This window comes from Aspergillus heteromorphus, assembly GCF_003184545.1.
Source record: "Aspergillus heteromorphus CBS 117.55 chromosome Unknown BO70scaffold_32, whole genome shotgun sequence".
Taxonomy (NCBI): domain Eukaryota; kingdom Fungi; phylum Ascomycota; class Eurotiomycetes; order Eurotiales; family Aspergillaceae; genus Aspergillus; species Aspergillus heteromorphus.
Window position 1 is genome coordinate 224,700 of NW_020290437.1, and position 25,528 is coordinate 250,227.

The 25,528-nt window shown below is 55.2% G+C and overlaps 11 protein-coding genes across 11 annotated transcripts; 7 read left to right on the forward strand and 4 right to left on the reverse strand.

Annotated features, from left to right (window-relative positions):
• The first annotated feature begins 693 nt into the window (after positions 1–693).
• On the forward strand, positions 694–1,745 carry BO70DRAFT_145771 (PIG-L family deacetylase). Its single transcript, XM_025538159.1, has one exon. It carries the CDS (start codon positions 728–730, stop codon positions 1,553–1,555), a length of 828 nt encoding a protein of 275 aa, XP_025395715.1. The 5' UTR covers positions 694–727; the 3' UTR covers positions 1,556–1,745.
• Positions 1,746–2,263: 518 nt separating this feature from the next.
• On the forward strand, positions 2,264–4,592 carry BO70DRAFT_365699 (beta-N-acetylhexosaminidase). Its single transcript, XM_025544136.1, has one exon. It carries the CDS (start codon positions 2,668–2,670, stop codon positions 4,468–4,470), a length of 1,803 nt encoding a protein of 600 aa, XP_025395716.1. The 5' UTR covers positions 2,264–2,667; the 3' UTR covers positions 4,471–4,592.
• A 1,345-nt stretch (positions 4,593–5,937) lies between these two features.
• On the forward strand, positions 5,938–8,475 carry BO70DRAFT_365701 (putative FAD monooxygenase). Its single transcript, XM_025544137.1, has 3 exons — positions 5,938–6,897; positions 6,971–7,264; positions 7,334–8,475. The coding sequence occupies exons 1-3, from the start codon at positions 6,238–6,240 to the stop codon at positions 8,297–8,299; spliced, it is 1,920 nt and encodes a 639-aa protein (XP_025395717.1). The 5' UTR covers positions 5,938–6,237; the 3' UTR covers positions 8,300–8,475.
• Positions 8,476–9,202: 727 nt separating this feature from the next.
• Positions 9,203–10,668, reverse strand: BO70DRAFT_432412 (inositol oxygenase). Its single transcript, XM_025548315.1, has 2 exons — positions 9,653–10,668; positions 9,203–9,579 (listed from the first exon to the last, which is right to left on the reverse strand). The coding sequence occupies exons 1-2, from the start codon at positions 10,538–10,540 to the stop codon at positions 9,523–9,525; spliced, it is 945 nt and encodes a 314-aa protein (XP_025395718.1). The 5' UTR covers positions 10,541–10,668; the 3' UTR covers positions 9,203–9,522.
• Positions 10,669–11,723: 1,055 nt separating this feature from the next.
• nop9 (RNA-binding RNA processing protein NOP9) lies at positions 11,724–13,960 on the forward strand. Its single transcript, XM_025544138.1, has one exon. The coding sequence runs from the start codon at positions 11,762–11,764 to the stop codon at positions 13,889–13,891; it is 2,130 nt and encodes a 709-aa protein (XP_025395719.1). The 5' UTR covers positions 11,724–11,761; the 3' UTR covers positions 13,892–13,960.
• Positions 13,961–14,006: 46 nt separating this feature from the next.
• BO70DRAFT_344111 (uncharacterized protein) lies at positions 14,007–15,207 on the forward strand (the record flags this gene model as incomplete). The annotated part of the gene is made up of 2 exons (XM_025541449.1): positions 14,007–14,734; positions 14,875–15,207. The coding sequence occupies exons 1-2, from the start codon at positions 14,177–14,179 to the stop codon at positions 15,205–15,207; spliced, it is 891 nt and encodes a 296-aa protein (XP_025395720.1). The 5' UTR covers positions 14,007–14,176.
• Positions 15,208–15,295: 88 nt separating this feature from the next.
• On the reverse strand, positions 15,296–16,955 carry BO70DRAFT_365705 (uncharacterized protein). The gene has a single exon (XM_025544139.1). The coding sequence runs from the start codon at positions 16,901–16,903 to the stop codon at positions 15,326–15,328; it is 1,578 nt and encodes a 525-aa protein (XP_025395721.1). The 5' UTR covers positions 16,904–16,955; the 3' UTR covers positions 15,296–15,325.
• On the forward strand, positions 16,956–18,815 carry BO70DRAFT_365706 (SDR family NAD(P)-dependent oxidoreductase). The gene is made up of 3 exons (XM_025544140.1): positions 16,956–17,490; positions 17,602–18,026; positions 18,166–18,815. Exons 1-3 carry the CDS (start codon positions 17,432–17,434, stop codon positions 18,435–18,437), a joined length of 756 nt encoding a protein of 251 aa, XP_025395722.1. The 5' UTR covers positions 16,956–17,431; the 3' UTR covers positions 18,438–18,815.
• A 92-nt stretch (positions 18,816–18,907) lies between these two features.
• On the forward strand, positions 18,908–20,686 carry BO70DRAFT_365708 (D-mandelate dehydrogenase-like dehydrogenase). The gene is made up of 7 exons (XM_025544141.1): positions 18,908–19,136; positions 19,208–19,306; positions 19,398–19,512; positions 19,620–19,736; positions 19,825–19,907; positions 20,014–20,295; positions 20,385–20,686. The coding sequence occupies exons 1-7, from the start codon at positions 19,056–19,058 to the stop codon at positions 20,601–20,603; spliced, it is 996 nt and encodes a 331-aa protein (XP_025395723.1). The 5' UTR covers positions 18,908–19,055; the 3' UTR covers positions 20,604–20,686.
• A 1,753-nt stretch (positions 20,687–22,439) lies between these two features.
• BO70DRAFT_432418 (uncharacterized protein) lies at positions 22,440–23,626 on the reverse strand (the record flags this gene model as incomplete). Its single annotated transcript, XM_025548316.1, has 2 exons — positions 22,440–22,777; positions 22,873–23,626. 2 exons carry the CDS (start codon positions 23,624–23,626, stop codon positions 22,440–22,442), a joined length of 1,092 nt encoding a protein of 363 aa, XP_025395724.1.
• Positions 23,627–23,865: 239 nt separating this feature from the next.
• On the reverse strand, positions 23,866–24,912 carry BO70DRAFT_432419 (uncharacterized protein; the record flags this gene model as incomplete). The annotated part of the gene is made up of 1 exon (XM_025548317.1): positions 23,866–24,912. The coding sequence occupies one exon, from the start codon at positions 24,910–24,912 to the stop codon at positions 23,926–23,928; it is 987 nt and encodes a 328-aa protein (XP_025395725.1). The 3' UTR covers positions 23,866–23,925.
• Between the last annotated feature and the right edge of the window lie 616 nt (positions 24,913–25,528).

A 25,528-nucleotide genomic window follows, 5' to 3' on the forward strand; every position in this document is an offset into this window, starting at 1 on the left:
AGAGTGCCAAGCAATAGACGACGCAAAAGCTTGATACAATGCCATGCAAGCTTCAAAGGCATTGCTATGCTTGTGAGTGATTGAATAGCCTGTGTAGGCTTGGAAACATGGAAGATAACCTTCAATAGTGCATTGGAATCTCAAAACCTTGGATGGAAAAGTAAGTCTCCTGGCCGGCGTTTGTTCAGAGCTACCCTGGAAAAACAAGATATGCTTTATTTCATTACTATGGTAGTTCGGCAAGGCGAGGATCAACAGCGATGTCTACCTCATATAGAGTGACCGGGACACCTGTTTCGCGGTATGGAATGTGAGCAGAGTCAACAGCCCATGCTGTCTATCAGAATGTGAACCTACCCTCGGGGGGGGGGGGGGGGGAACGTCGATCCTAGCTACCTCTAGTATTCCCGGCACAGATCAGCCGTGGATGTTTGGAGTTCAAGACGGAGCCTCTGTGATCACCGGGCTTTGCAGCGTCCGTGGTCCATAGTCTGGCGTAATCAAATCCATAAAGCAAGGGATGGGGGAGTATATGGCTGCTTGTTGGGAGGAATGCAAGTCAAGACGACACGCGGTTGCTTCGTTTGTTTGCCCGGGGTAAGGATATAAATATAGCTTCTGCACTCGCGCTGAAAGACATGTTTCAAGAGAAGAATTCCGCCGCGGATACTTTATATTTTATATACTATACCTGCTCATTTTGTTAACGAAAGCCACGATTACCAATATGAAGACCTCTAGCATTTTGAACGCAGCCGCCATTCTGGCCTCCATTCCCTTGTCATTTGCAAAGATTCTCAACTTCGTCGCACATCAAGATGACGACCTCCTCTTCCTCAGCCCGGACCTGATCCGAGACATCCTGTCAGGTCAGCCTGTCCGAACCGTGTATCTGACAGCCGGAGATGCTGGCCTGGGATCGGACTACTGGTCAAGCCGCCAGATGGGCTCACAGGCGGCCTATTCCCGCATGTCAGTCGCCAGCAACAACTGGATCGAGTCTGATGGCGGGATCGAAGGAAAGGAAATTTCGGTCTACACCCTGGCGGATGACGAGGACATCTCCCTGGTGTTTATGCGTCTGCCAGACGGCAACCTGGACGGCTCTGGGTTTGCATCCACGGACAACGAGAGTCTACAGAAGCTATGGGAGGGATCGATTGATCAGATCACCACGGTTGATGGATCGGGGACGACATACTCGAGAGACGATCTTCTCCAAACACTCACCGCTCTGATCGATGACTATCAGCCCGACGAGGTCAAGACTGGCGACTTTGCGAACGACTTTGGCGAGGGAGACCACAGCGACCACTATGCGACAGGGTACTTCGTCGACCAGGCGTTGTCCTCCTCCAGCAGCAACGCCAATCTCGTCGGATATTACGGATACCCGATCCAGGACTGGGCCGTCAACTTGGATGATTCGGACATTGAGGACAAGACCAACATCTTCTACACGTATGCCGCGTACGACACGGCCACCTGCAGCACCTCCGACGCGTGCTCGAGTCGGCCAGAAGCCGCTTGGCTGCAACGTGAATATCAAGTCTAAAGCGTGTTTTCCTTTTCTTTATTGCAGGCTGATCAGGCCACTCATGTCTCCAATTATGTTCTTGAAACCCCATATGCCTTTCGAGCACGCCCTCGCTCTCCGCGATGTTGTACGGACGCTTGCTTGTTGTGTTCGGGAATCGACAGTGAATGCGATCTGGAAAGTTGCCGGGAATGAGGTGTACGTTAATTACGATATCACTGTTTTTTTTATTCCATTTTCTTCAATACAGGATAGCCCAATGTTATTTTTGCACATGGCATCGATTCCCGACTTGGGGCCGCTGGAAGCGCTCCTCGAGAAACTCACATACGGAGTAAATTGTAAACAACTGTCCGAGTCAGCACCAGTGATCATAGCAACATAGAGCCCAAGAAACCATGATCTGTCCGAATGAGAATAGAGCAGCCGCAGTGTACTCTGCTGCAGCTGGTTACATTCCAAGTTATAGACTTGGGAATGTTGGGGATGGTCTTTTGCTACTGGCACTCAATAGCTTTAGAGACACATGCCTGGTAACCAGGGAAGGAAGTCCCCATCCAAGACCTTCTTTTCCACGCCCACATGACCTCACATGATCGCCACTAAGAATAAGTACCTCCGGCACAGGTCACCGCTCATCCCCCCCCTTTGGTGTACAAAGTAGCTTTACTCCGCCGCACTCCGTACTCCGATCTTTCATCTTTCTGGAGTAGTTTCTCCATCTCTCCCATCTGGGCCCTGGCGGTCGGAACCCCTGATAAGACTGGCGGCCGGCCGTGAGGGGAAGGCGAGCGGAGTGGGGACTGTTTGTTGATACTTATCATGCAACAGGGCCCAAGGTTACACCCGCAGGTGGTATGGAGCCATCTCGAGTGAGTGAATCCATTCATTCATGTCTGTCACCCAACTGAGTTAATAATAAACATGGCCACCCCGACCGTGAGACATGCCAGGCTCCCCTGGCTTCCCTTTCTGAGCTCCGCCCCCCCTTCCCCCCCTACTAACGTGACTTACTCTGCCTCCCAGGGGATCTACTCTCTTTCTTCAACCATTCTCATCCCTTCCTTTCTAATCCTACCTTGAGTGCTGTTTGCTAGGGTGGGATGATCTATCTATCTTGAAATTCCACCATGCTTCTCTCCCGCTTTTGGCCAGTGTTTGTTACACTGGTCACCGTCTCTGCCGTCAAGGTCAATCCCTTGCCTGCTCCCCGCAATATCTCCTGGACTGGCTCCGGCCCCAAGAACCTAGCTGGCTTTGTGACGCTCCGTGCTACTCAGGATACCAACGACTCGATCCTCGCCAATGGATGGGATCGCGCCTGGAAGACCATAGTCTCCCTGCAGTGGGTGCCCGCTGCCACAGAAGCTCCTTTCCCTTCCTTCCAGCCCTTCCCGACCGACACTGCTGGGCTCTCCAAGAGGGCCAAGCGCGCCTTATCATCGATCCAGTATGTGGACGTCGCGGTGTCGGATATCGACGCCGATCTCCAGCATGGAGTGGACGAGTCCTACACGCTTGAGGTCACAGACGATTCTTGCTCGGTGGTCATCCAAGCGCCAACTGTGTGGGGTGCGCTTCATGCCTTTACCACCCTCCAGCAGCTCATCATCTCCGACGGCCAGGGCGGTCTGATAATCGAGCAGTCAGTGAAGATCCAGGATGCGCCGCTGTATCCCTATCGAGGCATCATGGTCGACACCGGCCGCAATTTTATATCCATCAACAAGATCTACGAGCAGCTGGATGGCATGTCGCTCTCCAAGTTGAACGTGCTGCACTGGCATATGGATGATAGTCAGTCATGGCCTATGCAGATTGACGCATACCCAGAAATGATCCTTGATGCGTACTCCTCGCGCGAGATTTTCTCGCACACCGACATGCGTAATGTTGTCGCATATGCGCGGGCTCGAGGCATCCGAGTCATCCCGGAAGTTGACATGCCCGGCCATTCTGCAGCCGGATGGAAGCAGGTCGACCCTGAGATGGTCACCTGTGTCGACTCCTGGTGGTCCAACGATGACTGGGCCTTGCATACCGCGGTGGAGCCGGTCCCCGGTCAGATGGATATAATTTATAATGGAACGTACGATGTGGTGCGGAACGTCTACAACGAGCTGTCGGATATCTTCCCGGACCACTGGTTTCACGTGGGGGCGGACGAACTGCAGCCCAACTGCTACAACTTCAGCCGTTATGTCACGGAGTGGTTTGCGGAGGACCCCTCGCGCACTTACAATGACCTGGCTCAGTACTGGGTAGACCATGCGGTGCCGATCTTCCAGAACTATAGCTCCTCGCGCCAGTTGATCATGTGGGAAGACATTGTCCTGTCGACCGAACACGCGCACGATGTGCCCAAGAACATTGTGATGCAGAATTGGAATAACGGCCTGGAGTACATTAGCAAGCTGACGGAGCTAGGCTACGACGTGATCGTGTCCTCGTCTGACTTCATGTACCTAGACTGCGGCCTGGGAGGGTTTGTCACGAACGACCCTCGATACGACGTCATGAGCAACCCAGATGCGAGCACGCCGAACTTTAACTACGGTGGCAACGGGGGATCCTGGTGTGCCCCATACAAGACCTGGCAGCGCATCTACGATTACGACTTTACGACAAACCTCACCGATGCGCAGGCCAAACATATCGTTGGAGCTGCGGCGCCGTTGTGGTCCGAGCAGGTCGACGATGTCACCGTGTCCAGCCACTTCTGGCCGCGGGCGGCCGCTCTCGCCGAGCTGGTGTGGTCCGGCAACCGTGATGAGGAGGGAAACAAACGGACGACGTGGATGACACAGCGCATCCTGAACTTCCGCGAGTATTTGGTTGCGAATGGAGTACAAGCAACAGCTCTCGTGCCCAAGTACTGTCTGCAGCATCCTCACACGTGCGACTTGTACCGCAACCAGAGTGTTGTCCAATAAGAGGACCTTTTGATTTTGGCTGGATATCTTGCGAACGATGTTCATGATACGCACTCTTGGCATATTGATCTAGTTCTGGAATTTAGCTACATAGTCAATCACATGTTATGCTTATATTACACCATCTCCACCTCAGATGAGAGAATACCCACCTCCCCCCCCCCCCCTTTCATATTCATGAGCTCAGGGTAGCCTATCGTTTTTTTTTTCTCTTTTTTTTTCTCTTATTTCTCTGCATCAATGTCCCATTCAGTCTCCAGTCTCTCGGCTATCGGACTAAAACAAACCCAAACGCTCACACCAACGGCAAACCACTCGGCATGCCGGCGACAATTTTTCCGCCAACACGCAAGCTCATTACAATAGTAAGGTAAGCGTAACTTGCCTGACAACAATGAACCAAACCAAACCAAACCATAAATGTGCCGCATATCCATCCCTCCCTCTGCCTGGACTCGTGTGTAGTCAAAAACGAAACTTAGGAGCCGTACTCGGGAACGACGGGATGCATTGTAGATAGGTCAATGCAAGCAAGCAATGGGGAGCCCCTCCGGGAAAAACGGATGTCAGTAGCAGCAGTGGCACTGGTGCGTGCGGGCAGATCCTCAGGAACCATGGCTTGAATGGGTTGGTGAAGAATCCGAGGGCCGGACGGGAATCGGGGCAGGAGTGCGGTACCTAGATACTATAGTAGTTATTTATCTACGCAGTCCCTGTACCTATCTAGTACGCAGACGGCACTAACTCAAGGCACAGTAGTGCATGCTACCATAGTAGTGTAGTTGCAGATAGTGTGGTAGTACCCACTAGTAGTAGTTCCGCATTATCCGCTGCTCAAAATTCGAGACGAGGACATGCATGGACATGGATTATTCGGGCTGGACGGTCGGGAATATTCTTTGGTCCTGGCTGGTCTCCGCTGAGTCAGGATGATGTCATGGCTAAGTTAGGGCCTGCCTCCTATGAGGCTGTGGTAGAGTTGGTTGCAAGGGATGAGAGAGGTAAGACTCTATTTACTTTGTACGACGGAGTACTTCATAGAGGTTACTCACCTTAGTAGGTGGTTGATAGGTGGCAGACAGCAGTATTGTGTAATAGCAGTAGTTACTACTCCGTACAGTAGTAGGTACTACCAAGGTAGTACGGAGTGGACCAATGAGGGCCGAGGGAATAAAGCAGACCAAGTCCCGGGAGACGCTGCCGAGGGGACGGTCACGTGGGGCTGCCCCAGGTGCCGAGGTGGCTAGCCGCTGCCAGGCCGGCAGACCCGCCGGCGCCTCTTGCGTCGCTCTCACTCCCCGAACTCGCATCTCTCGTCCTCCCCGGCCCTGGTCTGTGTGGCCACATTGGCCAATGTTGGTAGCCCTGGCGGCCCTGTGCTGCTGACACACCTGATTGCAGCTGGTTCTCCCCACAAACCAAACCCTTCCTCGATCCAACCGAAGATGAATGAATGCCGTTGTGGCTCGCCGATGTCCGTCTCATCGCTGTTTTCGGGCCTCTCCCCCCAGGCCTCCTCGCGATATTTATATGCCCGTCCCCGTTCCCCCATCACAATGGACTTCTCATCCAGATCAGCTTCGCATCGGCCTCTTCATCTCTTCTTTGCCTTCTCTTCGATACCCGGGTGATGCTCTGAGGTGGTAATACTACCTTCCACCTACCTACCACCTTGCATTGCGCATACATCCAGATCCCCGCCGGCCACATCCTCCTCCCCCACATTCCTGAAGCTTGGTTGTCCGCCAGCCACACAGTGTCGCCAACATGGCCCCCTCCCAACAACAAGAAGACAAATATGACATCGTCATCGTGGGCGCTGGCCCCGTTGGCATTGTCCTCTCGCTCTGTATGTCCCGCTGGGGCTACAAGGTCAAGCATATCGACAACCGCCCGGTGCCGACCGCCACCGGCCGTGCCGATGGCATCCAGCCGCGTTCCACCGAGATCCTCCGCAACCTGGGCCTGAAGCGCCAGATCATGGCCTACAAACCCGCCAAGGTGTACGACGTTGCCTTCTGGGATCCCCTGGCGGGCGGAAAAGGGATCCACCGCACCGGAAGCTGGCCCAGCTGCCCCCGCTTCATCGACACCCGATACCCCTTCACCACCCTGGTCCACCAGGGTAAGATCGAGCGCGTGTTCCTGGACGAGATCGAGAAGGCCGGTACCACGGTCCAGAGGCCTTGGACGATCGTTGGGTTCAAGAACGATGGCCTGGACGAGACATATCCCGTTCAAGTGCAGCTCAAGAGCCTCGACACGAACGTGATCGAGACCGTCCGTACCAAATATCTCTTCAGTGGCGAAGGCGCTCGAAGCTTCATCAGACAGGAACTTGGCATTAAAATCCAGTACAAGGACCCCATCTCTTATGTGTGGGGTGTTATGGATGGTGTCGTGAGGACCAACTTCCCCGACATTGAGGTAAGACACCTTGAATCTCCCCCAGCACTCTCGGAAATGCAGTGGGCTTGCTGACCATCTTCCCCATCAATAGACTAAGTGCACCATCCACTCCGATGCCGGCTCTATCATGGTGATTCCTCGCGAGGACAATATGGTCCGTCTTTACGTCCAGATCGCTTCGTCCAGCGATCCCGATTTCGACCCTAAGAAGACGGCCACGGCGGAAGATGTCCAGGCGATCGCCAAGAAGATCCTTCAGCCATACTGGCTGGAGTGGGATCGCGTGGAATGGTACTCGGTTTACCCCATCGGCCAGGGTATCTCCGAGAAGTATACTTTGGATGAGCGTGTGTTTATGGGAGGTGATGCTTGCCACACCCACAGCGTAAGTCAATCCCTTATGACCTATTGAGTCTTCCAATCAACACGAACATCGCTAACCCATACCTTCCAGCCCAAAGCGGGTCAGGGCATGAACACTGCTTTCCACGATGCCCTCAATATGGCCTGGAAGCTCCACGCCGTGGAGTCTGGTCTGGCCAAGCGCTCAATCCTCAGCACCTACGAGAGTGAGCGCCAGGATATTGCAGAGACCTTGTTGAGTTTCGATAACAAATACGCCGCTTTGTTCTCGAAGCGTCGCCCCACTGCGGGCGAGGTAGGCGAGGCCAGCCATTCGGCTGCTGCTGACGGCAACGGCGAGGAGGACGAGTTCGTCAAAACCTTCAAGTCCTCCTGCGAGTTCACCAGTGGCTACGGCGTGGCCTACAAGCCCAGCGTATTCACCTGGGACCCCAGCCATCCCGCCCAATCCCCACTGTTTGACGTCCCCGGGGTGAAACTGACCCCAGGCCGCTCATTCACACCCACCACCGTGACCCGGTTGGCCGACGCCAACTTCGTGCACCTGGAACAGGAAATTCCCGCCAACGGCGCATTCCGCATCTTCATCTTTGCCGGCAAACAAAAGCAGACCAGCAAGGCGATCGCCGACCTGGCCGCCAACCTCGAGAAAGAGCGCTCGTTCCTCTCCGTCTACCGCCGAAGCGACATCGCCGACGTCTCCTTCTTCGAGCACCACCTCCCCCACTCCAAGCTCTTCTCCCTCTGTCTGATCTACGCCGGCGAGAAAAACCAAGTGGACATCGACGCCGTCCCCACCATCCTCCGCGACTACCACCATCACATCTACGCCGACAACATCCCCGACGTCCGGGCCCCGAGCGCCCAGTACGCCGCCCACGAGAAACTGGGCTTCGACCCCGAGAAGGGCGGTGTCGTCGTCACCCGCCCCGACAGCCACATCGCCTGCACCGTGCAGCTGGTCGAGGGCTCTGGCACCGTCGACGCCCTCAACGCCTTCTTCGGCGCTTTCACCACTAAGCCCCTCGGCCAGGATCAACAGCAAAGCCGTCTGTAATCGTGCTTTCTTGTGTATTTTACCCCCTCCCTGTCCTGTTGGCTTATTACCCGGGGCTCTCTTGTATATAGTATACTTCGCTTCTTCGCCCTTGGCTTGGTTACTGTTTAGCGCAAGTCATTGTGATCCTCTGGCTGTTCGGGTTATCTGAATATTATATGTTAACTAGAATCATCCACTCAAAAAAGCATATCCCCCCACCCTCCTCCAGCCGTAAAAGTAGCTTAGGTACATGCACTCATCCACTCACTCAAACTCATCTACCGATCTACACCCGAGTATTGAAAATCAGCGCTGCCTTTCCTATCCCATCCAGAAAAGGAAACCCTCCCCACTTCCACATAGGTACCATATAGATTATAGATACGGAGGAGTACTGTGCCGCGCCGCAAGAAAACCAGAGCCAGAAAACTGAAAAAGAATATCCACCCCCCCCCCCCGGCCGCCCGCATCTACCCGCAGCCGCACACCGACCGACCGACAACCCCCGGGATCTTGTTTCCGGGGGCTGCTGCCCTGCCGGCGGTAGGCGGTGGGCGGTGACACCGCAAAGTATCTAAGCATCTAAGAACTAGTCTAACTAAGAAGGCAAGGCAAGGCAAGGGGGATCTACGCTAGTCGATACTATTTCTTTAGGGTAGAGGGGGAGGGTGCGCTAATGCTTAATTTCTTAGCCGTGATTTCCTGGCCAGTTGGTCCGTCGGCCAGTTGGTAAAGGTGAAGTACTTACCTACTTAGGTGGTATCTAGGTAGGTGGTTGTTGGGTTTGGGGGTTGGTATTTGTTAGTGGAGATAGATAGATATCTAGATGCTTATGGTGGAAGGTGAGGGAGTAGACTTGACTTGGACACAGAGTTTACGATGTTGCTTTCTCAGAGGGAGGGAATAGGATCAGAAAGTGAGCGGGCGTGCGGGCGTGCGGGCGTGTGGGCTCCAGTTTGATTTGGTTCACGTGGGAGGATCTAGATACATAAATGTGAGGGAAGGAGATACTACTACCAAGGTAATAGGTATAGTATAGAGAGGGAGGGGTAGTGGTGGATAGTGGTACGTTTGTGAATCACGCTAGGGCTAAAGGCTAAACGGAAAGAGATAACGCGGACAGAAATACATGGCCCGGGAAATGGGATGAAAGAATTGACAATCAATGTCATGGGGAATCGTTCTCGCTTTATTGCTTTTTTGTTTTTCTTTTTGTTTTTCTTTTCTTTTATTGTGTCATTTTACCACTTGATGACAGGGTTGGGGAAGTATTCGTTGATGAGCTCGAGGTAGTATGGCTGGAGGACTGTTAGATACCGTGTGTTGTTCTGGATGGGATGGGATGGGATGGGTGTGGTTCTGGAGGCTTACCTTCAGTTCTTCGGCGCTGGGAACGTCATCGCTCTTGCTGTATAGATCGTACGGGTTAAAGGCTTTGACGGCCTTGAACATCTCCCGGTCGTGGTCGTTCATCAACTCGTGGTAGGCACCGGCGTTATGCCACGGGTAGAAAGAGTGGTAGCGGATCATGGCCAGGGCCTCGGCGGGGAGGGTGGACTGGTCCTTGACGACGTGGTAGAGGTACTCGTCATGGCCCCAGGAGATCATGATGGTGTCGAGGCCGCAGCCCGGGCTGTAGATGCCGAACTTGGTGTCGTAGACGGGGTGGCCGTAATCCTCGTTGTCTTTGAAGGATTCGCGGCCGTAGATGATGCGCTCATCGAAGCCACAGCCGACCGGGAACGTGTCTCCCACGACATCCCACTGGCCCTGGGCGTCGAAGAAGTAGAGCAGCTTGCCCAGGTCGTGGATGAGTCCGGTCAGCTGCATCCAGCGGGGCTTGCCGTCGCGGCGGATAGCCTCCGCGGACTGGAGCAGATGCTCGATCTGAGAGAGACTGGTGTCCGGATCGGACTCGTCAATGAGCGTGTTGAGCTTCTCCATCGCCTCCCAGATCGTCATCTCCGCACGGGTTTTGGAGTGGAACTGGTTGCGGGCTTTGAGATTGTAGGCCACGGTTTGCTTCGTGTGCTGCTCCTTGTAGAAGTTCTTGACTCGGTCACAGGCGTCCTCGTATTGACGGAACTTGGTCTTGTCCTTGTTCTTGTCAAACTCGGATTCTTCGTAGAGACCCTTCTCCTTCATGTTGTCCTTGAGGACGTTCACATTGTCGATGGCGTCCGACAGCTCCTCGAGAGCAAGTCCGTCACGCTTGGTGTTGAACACCGGGATTTCGGGGGACACTGCGACCGGTGCCATTGTGTTGTTATAGCTTGGAGGCGAGAGCTTTCTTTTACTTACTCGCTCTGATTTTCGTGGGACTTGGGTATCAAGGTGTTGCTCTTGGAGTCTGTCACTGGGAGGAAAACAGCTGGAGGGGTCGCGGTCTAAATATCAAGGGGATTCGCAATAGTGAGATAGTTCCGAACCCGTCCCACTTACCTCATGACGTTTCATGATTCTAGAAACCCGACGGCGATCCATAATAGAGACGTAGACGGTGGCACCTCGCATGCCAGGAGCCCGGATTCTGGCTTCCGCAGGGGAGAAGTCCTGGGACTGGCCCGGTGGCCCCTGGGGATCATGCCCACTCATTGTGGAACATCGGGCGGATCGTCCAGATCTGGGTCCAACCAGATGCAGCCCGGGACTGGGGAGAGGTGAACTCATGCATTGCCAGCCACGGCCTCGGCCTGCTGGGGTGGGCGCGCATCAGGATATTGGTTTCCGACGGTGGAGCGAACCACTGGCTCCCCCGCACGGCCGGCCGCCAGCCAAAGAGATCCCTTCCATTTGCTACCGCGTCTCCTGGCAGACATGATCATCCTTCTGATCACTGATCCTTATCTCGATTCGATCGCCATCGAATGCCTATCAGAGGGAAGTCGGATTCCACCCCTCATCCCCGAGGTTGGGCAAAAGAGGGGTTATGCTGCTGTGATTTCACCAATTTCGCTCCTTTCGCCTAGCGTGTGGAGAGTGGAAGGCCATCTCAGGTGACAATGGACTTTGTGAAACAAGAACACTCGACTAAGATGTTCAGACACCTAGATAGGCTGTGGCGATGCAGACACAGTCTATTTTGACAGACTTTGAGATGGTGAATCCGGATTGTGGGGAACGGCCTCTCTCCATTCTCATACTGCGGGGTATCTAGAGGGACGAGTCGTTGTCACTCGGTCGCGTGCATATCCAGAAGAGAATCCGTGTAAGACAACCTCAGACACCACTGGCAATCGTCCCTTTTCGCTGGCATCCCAAGTGATTCAGCTTCGATCGAGAATCAATGACGTAGACTTAGAAATGATGTCGCCCTGCCAAGACTGCGCCACGGAGGTGTTAGATATTCCGGACCGAGATAGCCAAGCTGCAAACAGGACAAACTTCGGACTTATCGATTACGAAAAATGAGCGGCCGAAAAAAAGAACTCGTGCGCGAGCAGCAATTCCTCCCACCGCCAGACTTCAGACAACTCCATCATGCCTCGTGAGAAGGTGAAGAGAGGCCGCAGGGCCGCTGAAAAGGCCGACAAGGAGGCTGGCAAGCGGAAACGCGACGACGCCCCGGAAGACGTTGAGCCCAAGCGATTGAGACCCTCGACTGATGAGACTAACGAAATCACGGAGGGAGCAGACTATATCGCCCTTGACGATGGCCAGGAAGGTCAAGAAAATTTTGCATCAGGCGACATGCCCTTCTACGGTCTTCTGGACCCCGAGGAGCAGGAATATTTCTCGCGCGCGAACGAAGTCCTGGAATTGAACCAGTTCGGGGACGCCGAGGAGCGGAGCGTCTTCATCGAGAGTGTTTACAAGGAAGCGGATGGGAAGGAGCTGAAGATCGCCTGCAGTCAGTCCTGCTCGAGACTCATGGAGAAGATGATATCCATGTCGGACATGCGCCAGATCCGGAGACTGTTCAACAAATTCATCGGCCATTTCCTGCACCTTGTCCAGCATCGGTTCGCGAGTCACTGCTGTGAGACGCTGTTCATCAATGCGGCGCCGGGATTGATGGAGAAAGCCCCGAAACCCAAGAAGAATAAGAATGAAGACGAAGACGAGGAGGACCCGGAGCCTGAGCTGTCGTTGACAGAGATGTTCATGGCGGTCATCCAGGAGCTGGAGGGAAACTGGGGATACTTGTTGACGGAGCGGTTTGCGTCGCATACGATTCGCGTTCTGCTTCTTGTGTTGGCTGGCGAGCCTGTGGACCTGTCATTGACTGAGTCGATCGTTGCTAGCCGGAAGAAGGAGAGGCATGGCCTCGCTACAGACACCCAGGAGGAGAACCCTGTCGCAAAGAAGAGAAGCGTACCGGAATCTTTCGAGGCGACCTTGAAGAAAATCATGCAGGACATGGTTTCTGGGATCGACGATACGTACCTACGGGCCCTTGCGACGCACCCAGTCGGAAATCCGGTTCTTCAAGTGCTGCTGTACCTGGAGCTCTCGCACTTTGGGAAATCCAGCGCCAAGGACTCGAAATCGGTCCTGAGGCGGTTGGTTCCCAACGACGAGTTTGAAGAAGGCACGGAAAGCACCATCTTTGTCCGCGGACTGCTCTACGACCCGGTGGGATCTCGTTTGCTGGAGACCATCGTGCGCTATATGCCGGGAAAGCCGTTCAAGGGACTTTATAAGAACTTCATGCGTGACCAGCTGCGCTCGCTGTCACGTAACATTACCGCCGGATATGTTGTCCTCCGGGTCCTTGAGAGACTCGGAAAGGATGACCTGGAAAACGCCGTGGAACTACTTGTCCCCCAAATCCCAAACCTCATCGAGCGGTCCCGAGTGATTGTCCCCAAGACGCTGATTGAGCGGTGCATTACCCGTGGCGTCAACACGGCTCCCATCGCACGCGCTCTCGAATCCTCCTACGACAGTGATCCCGCCAAGAGATTGAGTCAGATGCTCTGGCTCGAGGGTGCCCCCCAGGAGGATGCAGAGGGAGAACAGAAGCCCAACGAATTTGGTTCTGATTCCAACGCCAACCCGAAGCCCAACACAGGAGCTAAGTTGCACAGCTCTCTGTTCGTCCAGACCATGCTCACGGCACCCGGGCCCGTCAGCGGTCTGGTTTATTCAAGTCTGCTCGCACAATCGTCAGAATCGCTTGTCGAGTTGGCCAAGGACTCCACGACCTCGCACGTCCTCCAGAAAGCCCTCACCTTGCCTACCTCCACCCTCCAATTCCGACGACAGTTCGCCGTCCGATTCACCGGCCAGCTGACGGATCTCGCCTTGGACAGCAGTGGATCTCACCTGGTTGACGCACTCTGGCCCGCCACCAAGGACCTTTTCTTCGTCAAGGAACGCATGGCACAGGAGCTGGCCCAGAACGAAATGGCGCTCCGCGACTCATTCGTTGGCCGGGCGGTTTGGCGGAACTGGGCAATGGATCTCTACAAACGCCGGCGGGGCGAGTGGGCGGCCAAAGCGAAGGGGCTCGATGACAGCAACGGGGCTGGAGAGAAGCCCAAGTCTCGGATTGAACTGGCACGGGCTAAATGGGCCGCTCAAGCAGCGGAAAACCCCAACAAAGCGGCGGAAAACCCCAATAATGAGGCCGTAGGTTCTTCAAGGTCCCAACGATTGGACGGTTAGATTAGGTAGCGATTCGTGGATTTTTTTCAAGCATGTATATCTAGGATTCTCTGATAGACCAAAAGCAAGACATCATTCAGCCTCAATTCAATTCTCTCCCTATCATATCTGTATGTAGATACCGTATGCTTCAGCAACTTCACGACCCGGTCACGTGGCGGTCCTCGAGTCGGGATCGGGATCTCCTCCGTCGTGCCGTACCACCGCGCAAGAAAATCCTCCGCCATCATCCTATCTCCGCGACCTTCCTCCTCCATAATACCCTCCTCACCAACAATTCGAACCATGACCCGCTCACAATCCCTCCTCACCCTCTCCCGGAGGTACCTCACCACCGCGGCCAGACCAACAACAACGACGGCAGCAGCAGGAACAGCACCCAGCAAATTAGCCTCCCACTTCCCAACCCATCCCCAACCACGCCTCCAACACCTCCGACACCACTGCCCCTACACCTCGAGAACTACCCGCCCAACCATCCGCACCTACCACTCCGCGCACCACCCCGCCCCGCTCCATGAATACTCCAACTCCCAAACAACCATCCTCTCCGCGTCGCTGCGCCATGTCCCGACGCACGGCTTCTCGCGCGACGCACTGACACTCGGCGCGCGAGACGCCGGGTTCCTCGACGTTTCTGTGCAGCTGTTCCCGCGCGGAGAATTCGATCTGATTCTGTTCTGGCTGGCGAGTCGTCGGGGGCTTCTCCGGTCCAGGGTGGAGAATGACGCTTTGTTGCAGGCTCAGGACGGCGGTGCTCCCCTCTCCGTGGACGAGAAAATCAAGGTCTTGATTATGGAGAGGCTGCGCATGAATGAGGAGGTTAGGGATAAGTGGCAGGATGTAGGTTTATGTTTCCCCCCTCTCCCTGTGTGGTGATGGTTGGTGTTTGGGGGTGTGGTTATTGGGCTCAATGGGGAAGAAGAAGAAGAAGAAGATAAGGAAGAAGAATTAGGGCTAATGTGTGTGGTTGTTGCGTCTAGGCTCTGGCTGTCATGTCTCTCGGCGAGAATGTCCCCCTCTCGCTGTCGGAGTTGCATTCTCTGCTGGACGATATTCTCACGCTTGCGGGGGATGTCTCGGTCGATGCGTCGTGGTATTCGAAGCGGTTTGCCCTTGCGGCTGTTTATACTTCCTCCGAGTTTGTGATGACCCGGGACTCGAGTGCCAATCTACGCGACACGGAGGAGTTCCTGACCCGGCGGTTGGCGGATTCCAAGGCTATTGGGGAGAAGATTACGGGCGTGAGGCAGTGTCTGGGGTTTATGGGGTCAACTGCCGTGGGTTTGGGACGGAGTTGGGGGTTGAAGATCTAATAGGCATGGGTGCTGTGCTGTGTGTGCTGTGTGTGCTGTGGTGGAGGGTGGAGTAGTGTATTATTATACTTACAAGCAATGGAACTGTCTAATATGTGTCAAGGTTCACAAATACTACTTAGGCACTTGCACTTGACTTTTCGCGAACTGTGCGGGCAATATTCGCCAGCCGCACCAGCCGCAGTCGCACCTGTAGCCGCTCCATCCAGCCATCCGGCCCAAACAACTCCCGCACGGCTTTCCGGTTAGGTGCCAGATCCCACCACGGCTCACGGATCAGGGTCGATGATGCCTCCCGTTGCTTCTTTGGCTGCTTCTGCTCTTGCTCCTCTTGCTCCTCCTCGTGCTCCTCCTCTTGCTCCTCCTCTTGCTCCTCCTCTTGCTCCTCTTGCTCCTCCTCTTGCTCCTTCCACAGCTTCTCACGCTGGACCTTTTGCCGGTGTGTGCTGAGATCCTGCTCCCGCTGGCTGGCAATCGACTGCAGCAGCCCGAGTGTCCGCGCGTTCGGTTCCACGCCAGTCACGTCCATCTCCCGCAGTAACGACACCACCCCGGGAAGATCGGAGCAGCCGCGCCAGTGGAAATAGATCAGCTCATTAAACAGGTCCGTCGACCCGCCCATGATGGCCGATTTCTTCCCCATCGACCGGATGGTAGCGCGGAACTGGCGAATCAGCTGCGATTTGGGGAAATGCAGCGTCAGCAGCCGGAACGCGCGAAGGAGCATGTTGGGGTACAGTTCGATGATGATGGGCTCCACTGGCACGCAGGCGGGGATCGCAAGACGATGTCTCTGATCGCTGCCCCAATCCACCGGGGACTGGACCGTCTTGTCGTCCTGACCGCGGGCATAATTTACAATGGTAAACACGCGCCCCTGGCAGACGCTCCACAAGCTGGCCTCGTCTTTCCCTTCCTCGATGGCCTCCCACATCGCATCCTCAATCTTCGACGACTCGCGTGCGATCACAGACGCGATGGCGCGATCCATCGAAACCTGTCCCGAGGACAGCATCTCCGCCAGCTCGTCGTCCGTGTAATCCCCCGCCTGGAGCCTCTCATCCGCCATTTTTCGTTCTTCTGTTATCATTTCCGGCTCCGCCTGTCGTGTGCTGTGAGTCGGCACCCGCTCTCGCTTGACCCGCAGATCATGCAGCACCGAGTTGAAGATGTTTGATATATTTGACAGTTCATCGCGCACCTCGTTGCGCGAGCTCGACTTGGTGCCGCTCCCGGACTCGACGGCTTCCGGGGCCGGACTGCGTCGCTCGGCGCTCAGTTGCTCGAGTAGGGTTCCGAAGATCTGTTTCTCGTCGCTGGTCATAGTGAGGGGTCTCGTCTGGGGAGGGGGACGGGGAGAGATGGGCTCTTCTTGGGGCTCGTCGTCCAGCTCGGCAGCGGCCGGCTCGGGATTTTGTCCTTGCGGTTTGGACTGCCGGCGCGGCAGTGATGATATCGTGGCGGCCTTTCTTTGCAGGAAACTTCTCCGCGGTCTTGCCCCGGGCTGCACTTTCGGCGACGGCCCATCGCGGGAGTCGGAGGTCGAGTCGGACTCGGAGGTCGAATAATGGTTTTGTTGTTGGTGTTGCAATAGGCTGGCGGCCAGCGTCCGAGTCTGGTAAAGGATCGGGGCTGGAGAATTGCGAGTCGCCAGGGCCAGCAAGGCACGAGTGGGAACTCGGGCGCTCATGGTCATGTGAACGTCGACAAAGTCGAGTCGTTGTCGTTGAGGCTGAGATTGGATTGGACTGGACTGGGACTGTCAAAATCGAAGAGGCGCTAGCAACCCGTCCAATTTCTGCCGCCGGATATCTCACGTGACGGCGCGGCGGAGACGCGGGTTCGCCGCGACGGCCCCTGCTTATTATCGCGTGTGTTTATATTATATTCCTGCGTTGTGGTCATTAGATCATGGCTGTTCTTGTTCAAGAATAATATCTATGGATATCCGTCCCCTATGTCGGAAGATGAAGTATACACTAAGCTTGCAAACGAGAAGAACGAAAAGCAACCACTATCCTCTGGGAATACTCCGTACAGATCCACCGATCTGTCGACCGCATCATCCCCGATGCGGGGGTTTCGTGGGAGGATCGGACTTGAGCCGAGCTGGTCCTGAGGGGAGCCGGGATCGGGCTCAGGATCAGGATCCATATCTCTCTGCTCTCCCCCGTCGTCCCATTGCTAAAACCGACATCACATCCACCTATCCAACCCAGGGACTATGGCGCACCTAAACGACATCCGCGGCCGATTGGCACTCATCACCGGCGCCTCGGGAGGGTAAGCAACATCCATCCATCCATCCATACCTACCCAAGTCTCCCAGTTACCCCCCCCAAACAAACCACCCACAGCATTCTAACCCACACTCACCCCATCCCATCTTTCCAGAATCGGCTCAGCATGTGCCCACCAGCTCGCAAACAAAGAAGTCCACCTAGCCCTAACATACTCCTCCAACGCGAGCGCCATCACGTCTCTCCAGACCGACCTCCTTGCCCAGCATCCGGCGCTTCGCATCTCCATCCACCAGGTCGACGTCGGGTCCGCAGACCAAATCGACGCTCTCTTCGAGCAGATCGACCAGCACCACGGCCAGCGCCCGGACATTCTCGTCTCGAATGCCGGCTACGGCAAGCGCATCCAGAATGTCTGGGATATCTCGCTCGAGGAGTTCGATTACACCCTGAATGTTAATCTCCGGGCCTCGTTTATCCTGGTGAAGGGCGTCGTCGAGCATATGAAGAGTCAGCGCTGGGGGCGCGTGATCTTCATGTCTTCCATTGCGGCGTATGGGGGTGGAATCAATGGTTGTCGTAGGTCTTCGTCTTCTTCTTCTAATACTACTTTTTTCTTTGGTTGAGTTGGGCTCAGGGAGAGGGGTAGCGGTGGCGATTTCTGATTTACCGATTAACTGGCTCTGGCTAACCCGTTGATGCATGGGAATGGATACAGATTACGCCGCCTCAAAAGCTGGAATGACCGGGATGATGCGCAATCTCTCGACGCGTCTGGCGCCCTTCAATATTAGCGTCAATGACGTGGCGCCCGCCATGATCGGGGAAACAGGCATGATCCCTAACGCGGAGGCTATCCCCGAGGTTGCGGCTGGTATTCCGCTCGGGAGACTGGGAGTTCCGGAGGAGGTGGCTAATGTGGTGACTATGTTGGTGACGACGGGGTATATGACGGGCCAGAGTTTGTTGCTGGCGGGAGGGTTGAAATAGGACCTTTGCCCTTGGTAGACCCGATGGGCTGGGGGGTGACTTTGAATAATGTCATATATAATACTACTGTGTATGTGTGTAGGTGTCTCTGCTCTGGACACCTTTTTTACTACGTGGGGGGGGACCGGACCTTCTCCGCGTCGGCTATTGACGTCGACGGCGCAATAGCCGATGGTATGTGTAATGTCGTATTACACATGGAGTCCCTTTTTTATTCCATCTCGTCCGGCGTGTCGGATGAAACAGAAGAGGGGGGATCTGTTCCTTCCGTACTCTCTGATTGATGGTCACAGCCTACTTACCTAACTACATTGATGTTTCCACTGATGTAGATGTTGATACCTCCTTCAACCTCGGGTGTCCTCCCTCCCTCCCTACGTCATGTCCATACGTTACAATACAGACAGATTGCCGTCCCCCCACGCGAATCTTCTCAATGAATCAATCATAGTACCTAGGTGGTTAATAAACAAATAAATAATGAATAACCACCGGCTCAGCTTGATTTCTCTTCTTTATTTTCTCCTCGTTTCCTCCTCTTGCTGTAACCTCCGTACTGCACCCCTCCATTGACTTGCTCCCCATCACCTTCCTTCGCCTACCCCGCCCCCGCCCACCATGCCCGCCGCACTTCTAATCGGGGCCATCACCCACTCGCGCAAAGAATGGGAAGACCTAGCATCCACGCTGACCTTGCAGGTGGGATCAGTCCAATTTGCGGAGTAAACAGGTACCGGGCTGAGTTACTGACTATATATCAATTAATGTAGGAGTTCCCCTCAGGGTCACGGGAAGAATTCATCCGCAACTGTCAGGCTGGACAGTACGACGAGGTGGAGGTGATTTATCGGTCTAATACCTCGACAAAGGTAGCCCCCCCCCCCCCCCCCCCCTTTCACACCAATTTCTCAGCGTAATGCAAAGAAAAAATCAAGGAAAGGCTAAGTTTCCCTGTTGCAGTTCACTGGCCCGTTTGACGCCGAGCTGCTCGCCGTCCTGCCGAAATCTCTCAAATACATCTGTCATAATGGTGCGGGGTACGATAATATTGATATCTCGGCTTGTACGGAGAAAGGTACGCTTGACTTGAGATATTGTTCGGGGGATGGGAGATGGGAAGAGAGGAGAGAGAGAGAGAGAGAGAGAGAGAAGGGAACAGATCAGATAGCTAATGAGTCCCAGGAATCGCCGTCTCCTCCACCCCCGTCGCGGTCAACAATGCCACCGCGGACGTGGGCATCTTCTTGATGATCGGTGCGCTACGACAGGCGTATGTTGCGCTATCAGCCCTTCGAGATGGTGAGTCAGTCAGTCAGTCGAGCTGAATCCCACCGACAACCCAAGTCAACCCAGCCCACCCCAATACTAATACTCATACCAAAAACAGGACAATGGCTTGGAAAGGCCACGCTTGGTCGTGATCCCCAGGGAAAGGTGCTTGGGATTTTGGGTATGGGGGGGATTGGTCGTGTAAGTTCACACACACACACACACACACTCTCTCTCTCTCTCTCTCTCTCTCTCTCTCTCTCTCTCTCGCAAATCAAAAACCTAATCCCCCACCCACCAAAACCAGGAAATGGCAACCCGCGCACAAGCCTTCGGGATGAAAATCCAATACCACAACCGAACGCGCCTATCCCCCGAACTCGAAGGCACGGCGACCTACGTCTCCTTCGACGAGCTGCTCGCAAACGCCGACGTGTTGAGTCTGAACCTGGCCCTGAACGCATCCACGCGCCATATCATCGGCGAGACAGAGTTCCGCAAGATGAAGGATGGGGTTGTGCTTGTTAATACCGCGCGGGGGGCGTTGATTGATGAGAAAGCGTTGGTTAGGGCGTTGGATGAGGGGAAGGTGAGCTATTATCTACCTATCTACCTATCTATCGATGTATATCTCTTGAAAAGGGTGTTGTGCTAACTAACACAAACCACACCAACCAGGTCCTCTCTGCAGGTCTCGACGTCTACGAAAACGAGCCGGAAATCGAGCCCGGGCTGGTGAACAATCCCCGGGTGATGCTGCTGCCGCACATCGGGACGATGACCTACGAGACGCAGCGGGAGATGGAGCTGTTGGTGCTGAGTAACTTGCGGTCGGCGGTTGAGAAGGGGGAGATGATTACGTTGGTCCCGGAGCAGAAGAAGGTGTTTGGGAAGTGAAGAGAAGTAAGTAAATGGAGGTAAAGGGAAGGGGTTTCTGCAGGGTGGATAGGTGGATCGTTTATCTATCTATCTATATACATAGATATAGATATAGATACAGTAGATATATATATATATATATATATATATATATAGTACTATATGAATCAATGGCTCCCAGGTCTAATTGATCAATCGTACTATACTTCAACTGCGTCATGTCTGTAAGGACAAGATATAGCCATCATTTTTTGTGATCTACAATTCATGCTGAAGAATGGTATTCCAGACCAGACCACACACCAGACCATCACCCTATCTATCCCTTTGGAGTGGAGTGAATGGAAGGGAAGAAAAGAATCACCCTTCCATCTATACATAATTCCACAGAGACAACCAGAATCAGGAAGAGCATAAGATAGGTGGTTGGTTTACTACAGGAGCTAGCTATCATATTAACCCTGGAAATAATCTATACTACAGTTATAGACATATACGGAGTAGGTAGGTTATCAAGGTACCCTTTGCGGAGTCCAGTTCAGTCCAGTCCAGTTCAGTCCGGATGAGTACAGTGCCATTCTGATTCCCGAACAATAGATCTAGGGGAAGCGGAAGGGACGGATGAAATGAATAAAGATTCACGACTACCGGGATGGACCTAACTAGATAGACCAAGCCAGGCATCAGAGAATCGAGATCACAGAGTACTCCGGAGCTGAATGGATTCCTTCTGGACTGCTCATTATACTGCGGAACAATTTCAATATCGCTGGTCTGGCGTGAGGAGACAGACTATCTACACTACCATGGAACCAACGGTAAAGCATAGGATGAGAACGTGCTCACTGCACATGGATGGTTACCTGATTGTCTGTCGAGAGGGCCGGGTAATCTCATCCCGTAGACACTCCGTTGGTAGACCTAGATACCGAGAAGTATTCCGTACCTGACGATCCAGGCAACCTCGAGCCGATTCAGGATGAAATGAGCAGTTGCTCACGACAATAGTTCGACTGTAGTACTGTTGTTAGCGTGGGACTGGAAATTAAGATCCATCTGGAATAGGTAGTAAGCATGATCATTATTGCATGGGCCCCTCGTAATCGATCTGATCGTCCCATGTGAGCTGATTGATCCTCGCCTAATCCTGGCTGATGGCTGCCAATCGGCGCGTCTCGTTGCATCGGTGCCTGGAATCCCTTCCCTGTTTATGCAGCATTCCGGGGAAGAAGGGAATTCCATGACATGGTATCTAGCTCGCTTGCTGCAGACTAGACTAGACTAGATGCTGACAACCATGAGTGCAATCTTATGAGATAGACGGTAGCCGAGTCGGGGAGAGACTAGGAAACAAGCAAAGCGATCCAGTAGACAAGGCTTTGAGGCTGACGCTCCTGCTTCCTTCGCGCCGGACTGGCGGTTCTGCCTTGGTTTATCTGCCTGGCCTCCTGGGCCTCCGGAGTACACTTTCTCCGCGTGTCGTTGCTTACTTGGGGGATCGAGTTGTAGCGTTGCTGCTAGTAGTAAGTACTCCGTAGATACTGTGTAGATAGATTGCAACCCATGCGGCCCACAGGCCACCCACCGCGGGCCCCGACGGCCATCCGCCCGGATCGACTCTTTACCGGCGCCACCCTCCCGGCTTCCACCGGGTCACCCTGGATTTAGCGTCCTCCACAGCTCCACAGCACTGAAGGATGCAGACTGCAGACTGCAGGCGAAATCCTGATAGTACCGTGAAATGTTTCAAGAAGTAAGAATCCAGGAACCACCATTGGGGGCCAAAAACCAACCAACCAGCATCATGTATTCGTAGTAGGCATGGTCCTATCCATCCACCCTCAATCAATCCGATCAACCATGTCGGGTCGTTGTCGGATACCGCCAGCCCGAGTTGCGCGCAATCTCATCGTCTGTCAGGATGTCTCGCCACCGGCGATAGCACACCGCCAGGTCGGCATCCGGATCGCTAGTCCACAGCCCCCAATCCTCCATCCGGGATGCCTCCCAGAACAGGAAGCCGAACTTGCGATAGGGGTAGAAGTGTATGGTGGCGAGGGGAGCCGCCCGGGGGTTCGCGCGGAAGGTGCGGAAGAATTCCCAGCCCACGGGTGGCTGGTTGAGATCCTCCCATTCGTACTCTGGCCGGCTCTCTAGGTGGACCACCGGTGGTCGATGGTGCGCCGGGGTGCCTGGCAGCGGGGGGATGCGCGGCGGGTCGGGCGCCCGTTCCCGGGGCTGGCGGTCCGGTGCCAGCGCCCGTGAGGCCGGGGTCGGGACGGGGCACAGCGCCAGTCCTCGGGGTCCGGCGGCGGCGGCAGGGGCAGGCGGAAGCGATGGGGCGGGTTTGTCCACTCGCGCGCGATGTCGACCATCATGTCGTGCGGGTGTTGACCGGTCAGGTCGTGGATCAGCTCAATGGCCGTCCATGCCTGCTCGCTGAGCAGCAGGTCGCGGAAGCCCACCGTGCTGGGGTTGGCTTTGTGCAGACGGGCCCGGTCGTGGGGGGACCAGTCCAACCCGCCGCCGTCGCGCGCGGCGACCTTGAGCTCGTAGAAGAACTGCACGCGCCAGAAGGCCAGCAGGGCGCGCTGTTCTTCCGTCCAGGATGGCGGGGACGATGACGATGGCGGCAGGCGCAGGGCAGCCTCGCATCGGTGCAGGCACCGGGCCAGACACAGGTGCGCCAGAGCGTGTACGCGATGCGCCAGCCCCACCAGCTGGCGCAGCATGGGCGCGGGGACGGCGGGGTCTAGGTGCTGGCAGACGGCCAGCGGGTGGGAGAGCATCTGGTGGTAGGACTGGAATTCAAAGTGATGGGTGCGGAGGGCGACGATGGCCTGGATGAGATCGCGGGTGGGCGGCGGCACGGAGGCCCGCAACACTGCGTTCACGATGTCGCCAGCGCCGGCGTCAAAGATTGCGGAGAGGCGGGCGGAGGCGTGGATGAGACTCCAGAGAGTGGACAAGTCGGGGCATTGGCGGAGGACGTGGGCCAGCAGCTCGTTGGGGAGATGTAGTAGTACTAGGGAGCAAGGCATTGTGGTGGGATCTTTTTTTGGGGGGGGGGGGGGAGACAGGCAGGGAGGGAAAGAGGGGGGGGAAATAAGTAAGAAAGAACTTGAAAGTGAAGGTGTTGGTGGTTACGGCTTTAGTAGTAGCATGACATTACTCCTACTACGATGATGGCGGGTATCAAGGGTCAAATAAGCAAGCAACTAGGCACGCTGTAAATTATATATATATATATATATATATATATATATATTTATGGAAGGATAAATACATAGATATTGACAGATAGTACAAAGTAAGTAGCAAGTCAGTCAGACGTAGTCAATCACGGCACTGTCGCCCACCCCGTGTAGTACTCCACCACCTGGCCGTTGTAGGGCATGTTCTGGGCATACCAGGCGGCGCCGGCGACAAAGGTGTAGCTCTCGGCGTTGCTTATGGAGTCGGAGCCTGTAAACAGGGGCTGGTTGTTGGCGCGGGCCATGGTACCCATGATGGCCCAGGCATTGTACTCCTCGCCGACGCTGGGGACGAAGCCCATGTCGGTGAAGAGGTGCAGCAATTCGTGGAAGAAGGTGGCGGCGGCGGGCATGATGTCGTTGATGGGCTGGTTGGGAGTGGGCGGGTAGTTGTTGTTGGCCTTGTAGCTGGCCAGCGTGACGGGCACGGGGGCCACGGAGCCCAGGGTGCCGGGGGCGAACGAGGAGGGGCACAGCGTGACCGCGCCGCGCTCCGAGGCCTGGGAGTTGGTGTAGCCCAGGCTGTTCTGGGCGCACTGGTACTGCAGGGCCGTCCCCTTGGCCTCGTCCATCCAGTACAGCAGCTGCGTCTTGTCCCAGTACGGATACACATCGCTCACCGCCACCTGCAGGCTCGTCGCAATGCTCTTCTGCCATGCTACCATCTTCGGGTCATCTTTGATCAGGTAGCTGCCCTTGCCGTTGGGGTTGGGATTTATTTGGCCCTGGGCGTCGCGCATCGGCGTGCTCATCGTCACCCGCTGCGAGTGGTCTTCGCAGAACAGCAGCGGCTTCTGCGTGCGGCCGGTCAATGGCCCCCCGTTCTCCAGCCAATACTCCAGGTACTCGTACCAACTCTTGGCCGACTGCACATCGGCTGTCGTGGGTTTCTGGAAGAACGCGTCCAGGAGCCGCTCCGCCACCGGGTCCGCCTTCTGGTAGTCGTCGCATGCCTGGACGCCCGCCTTCGCCAGCTTCAGCGCATCCGTGACCAGCTGGTCCAATTTCGACGTGTACTGGGCGCAATTCCCGTTGATGGTGGTGGACGTCACCACATCGAAGAGCGACGCCATGGGGAGCGCCGCCGAGGCCGCCAGCCCGGCATGGCCGGCCAGGATGAGCCCCGCAGGCGAAAGAACCTGGCGAAACAACCGCATGATAGAACTCGAGGGAAGAAGAGGGGACCAGGTCGGTCGTAAGGAATTCAAAGGACGCGGAGGACTGACTGATTCTCCCAGCAGCCAACCCACCCGGACATCAAGGCCTTTTCTGCAGACCACCTCTGACAGCCTCCCTCCGACCAAGGGCCTCCTATTCCCCATCACTACCCGGGGAAATTACACGAATCTGCCGGGAGATCCTTCGTCGCATCGCGGCCACGGAGATAGGAATTCCGCTAGTCTAGTGGGCTGGGAAATGAGATGGATCCGGCCGATGGAATGGATCTTACGCAGGATCTGAAGGCATCGCCATAGCCCGGAAGGGTGGAGCCTTCCTGCAGGTACGACAAGTCCACATGGCCGTTGATAAGCACACCCCTGAATGGAAGAATACCTTGCCAGATGGCCAAGCTCGTCCCATTTATCTGCCGCTTTCCCTGCTCCAAGGAAGAAGGAAGCAGCAGCAGCAGCAGCAGCAGCAACAGCAACCACACGGGACACGATGCGGTTGATCCAGAAGCTGGGACTC

What these genes read in the sequence shown, in the direction of transcription:
- BO70DRAFT_145771 (XM_025538159.1), top strand. Translation starts at nt 728, where the DNA reads ATGAAGACCTCTAGCATTTTGAACGCAGCCGCCATTCTGGCCTCCATT.
- BO70DRAFT_365699 (XM_025544136.1), top strand. Translation starts at nt 2,668, where the DNA reads ATGCTTCTCTCCCGCTTTTGGCCAGTGTTTGTTACACTGGTCACCGTC.
- BO70DRAFT_365701 (XM_025544137.1), top strand. Translation starts at nt 6,238, where the DNA reads ATGGCCCCCTCCCAACAACAAGAAGACAAATATGACATCGTCATCGTG. An exon ending in CCAACTTCCCCGACATTGAG is followed by an intron (nt 6,898 to 6,970) that starts GTAAGACACCTT and finishes CCCCATCAATAG; the next exon opens with ACTAAGTGCACCATCCACTC. An exon ending in ATGCTTGCCACACCCACAGC is followed by an intron (nt 7,265 to 7,333) that starts GTAAGTCAATCC and finishes CATACCTTCCAG; the next exon opens with CCCAAAGCGGGTCAGGGCAT.
- BO70DRAFT_432412 (XM_025548315.1), bottom strand. Translation starts at nt 10,540, where the DNA reads ATGGCACCGGTCGCAGTGTCCCCCGAAATCCCGGTGTTCAACACCAAG. An exon ending in CCAGCGCCGAAGAACTGAAG is followed by an intron (nt 9,580 to 9,652) that starts GTAAGCCTCCAG and finishes ACAGTCCTCCAG; the next exon opens with CCATACTACCTCGAGCTCAT.
- nop9 (XM_025544138.1), top strand. Translation starts at nt 11,762, where the DNA reads ATGCCTCGTGAGAAGGTGAAGAGAGGCCGCAGGGCCGCTGAAAAGGCC.
- BO70DRAFT_365705 (XM_025544139.1), bottom strand. Translation starts at nt 16,903, where the DNA reads ATGACCATGAGCGCCCGAGTTCCCACTCGTGCCTTGCTGGCCCTGGCG.
- BO70DRAFT_365706 (XM_025544140.1), top strand. Translation starts at nt 17,432, where the DNA reads ATGGCGCACCTAAACGACATCCGCGGCCGATTGGCACTCATCACCGGC. An exon ending in ATCACCGGCGCCTCGGGAGG is followed by an intron (nt 17,491 to 17,601) that starts GTAAGCAACATC and finishes CCATCTTTCCAG; the next exon opens with AATCGGCTCAGCATGTGCCC. An exon ending in GGGTGGAATCAATGGTTGTC is followed by an intron (nt 18,027 to 18,165) that starts GTAGGTCTTCGT and finishes GAATGGATACAG; the next exon opens with ATTACGCCGCCTCAAAAGCT.
- BO70DRAFT_365708 (XM_025544141.1), top strand. Translation starts at nt 19,056, where the DNA reads ATGCCCGCCGCACTTCTAATCGGGGCCATCACCCACTCGCGCAAAGAA. An exon ending in GCTATCAGCCCTTCGAGATG is followed by an intron (nt 19,737 to 19,824) that starts GTGAGTCAGTCA and finishes TACCAAAAACAG; the next exon opens with GACAATGGCTTGGAAAGGCC. An exon ending in GTATGGGGGGGATTGGTCGT is followed by an intron (nt 19,908 to 20,013) that starts GTAAGTTCACAC and finishes CACCAAAACCAG; the next exon opens with GAAATGGCAACCCGCGCACA.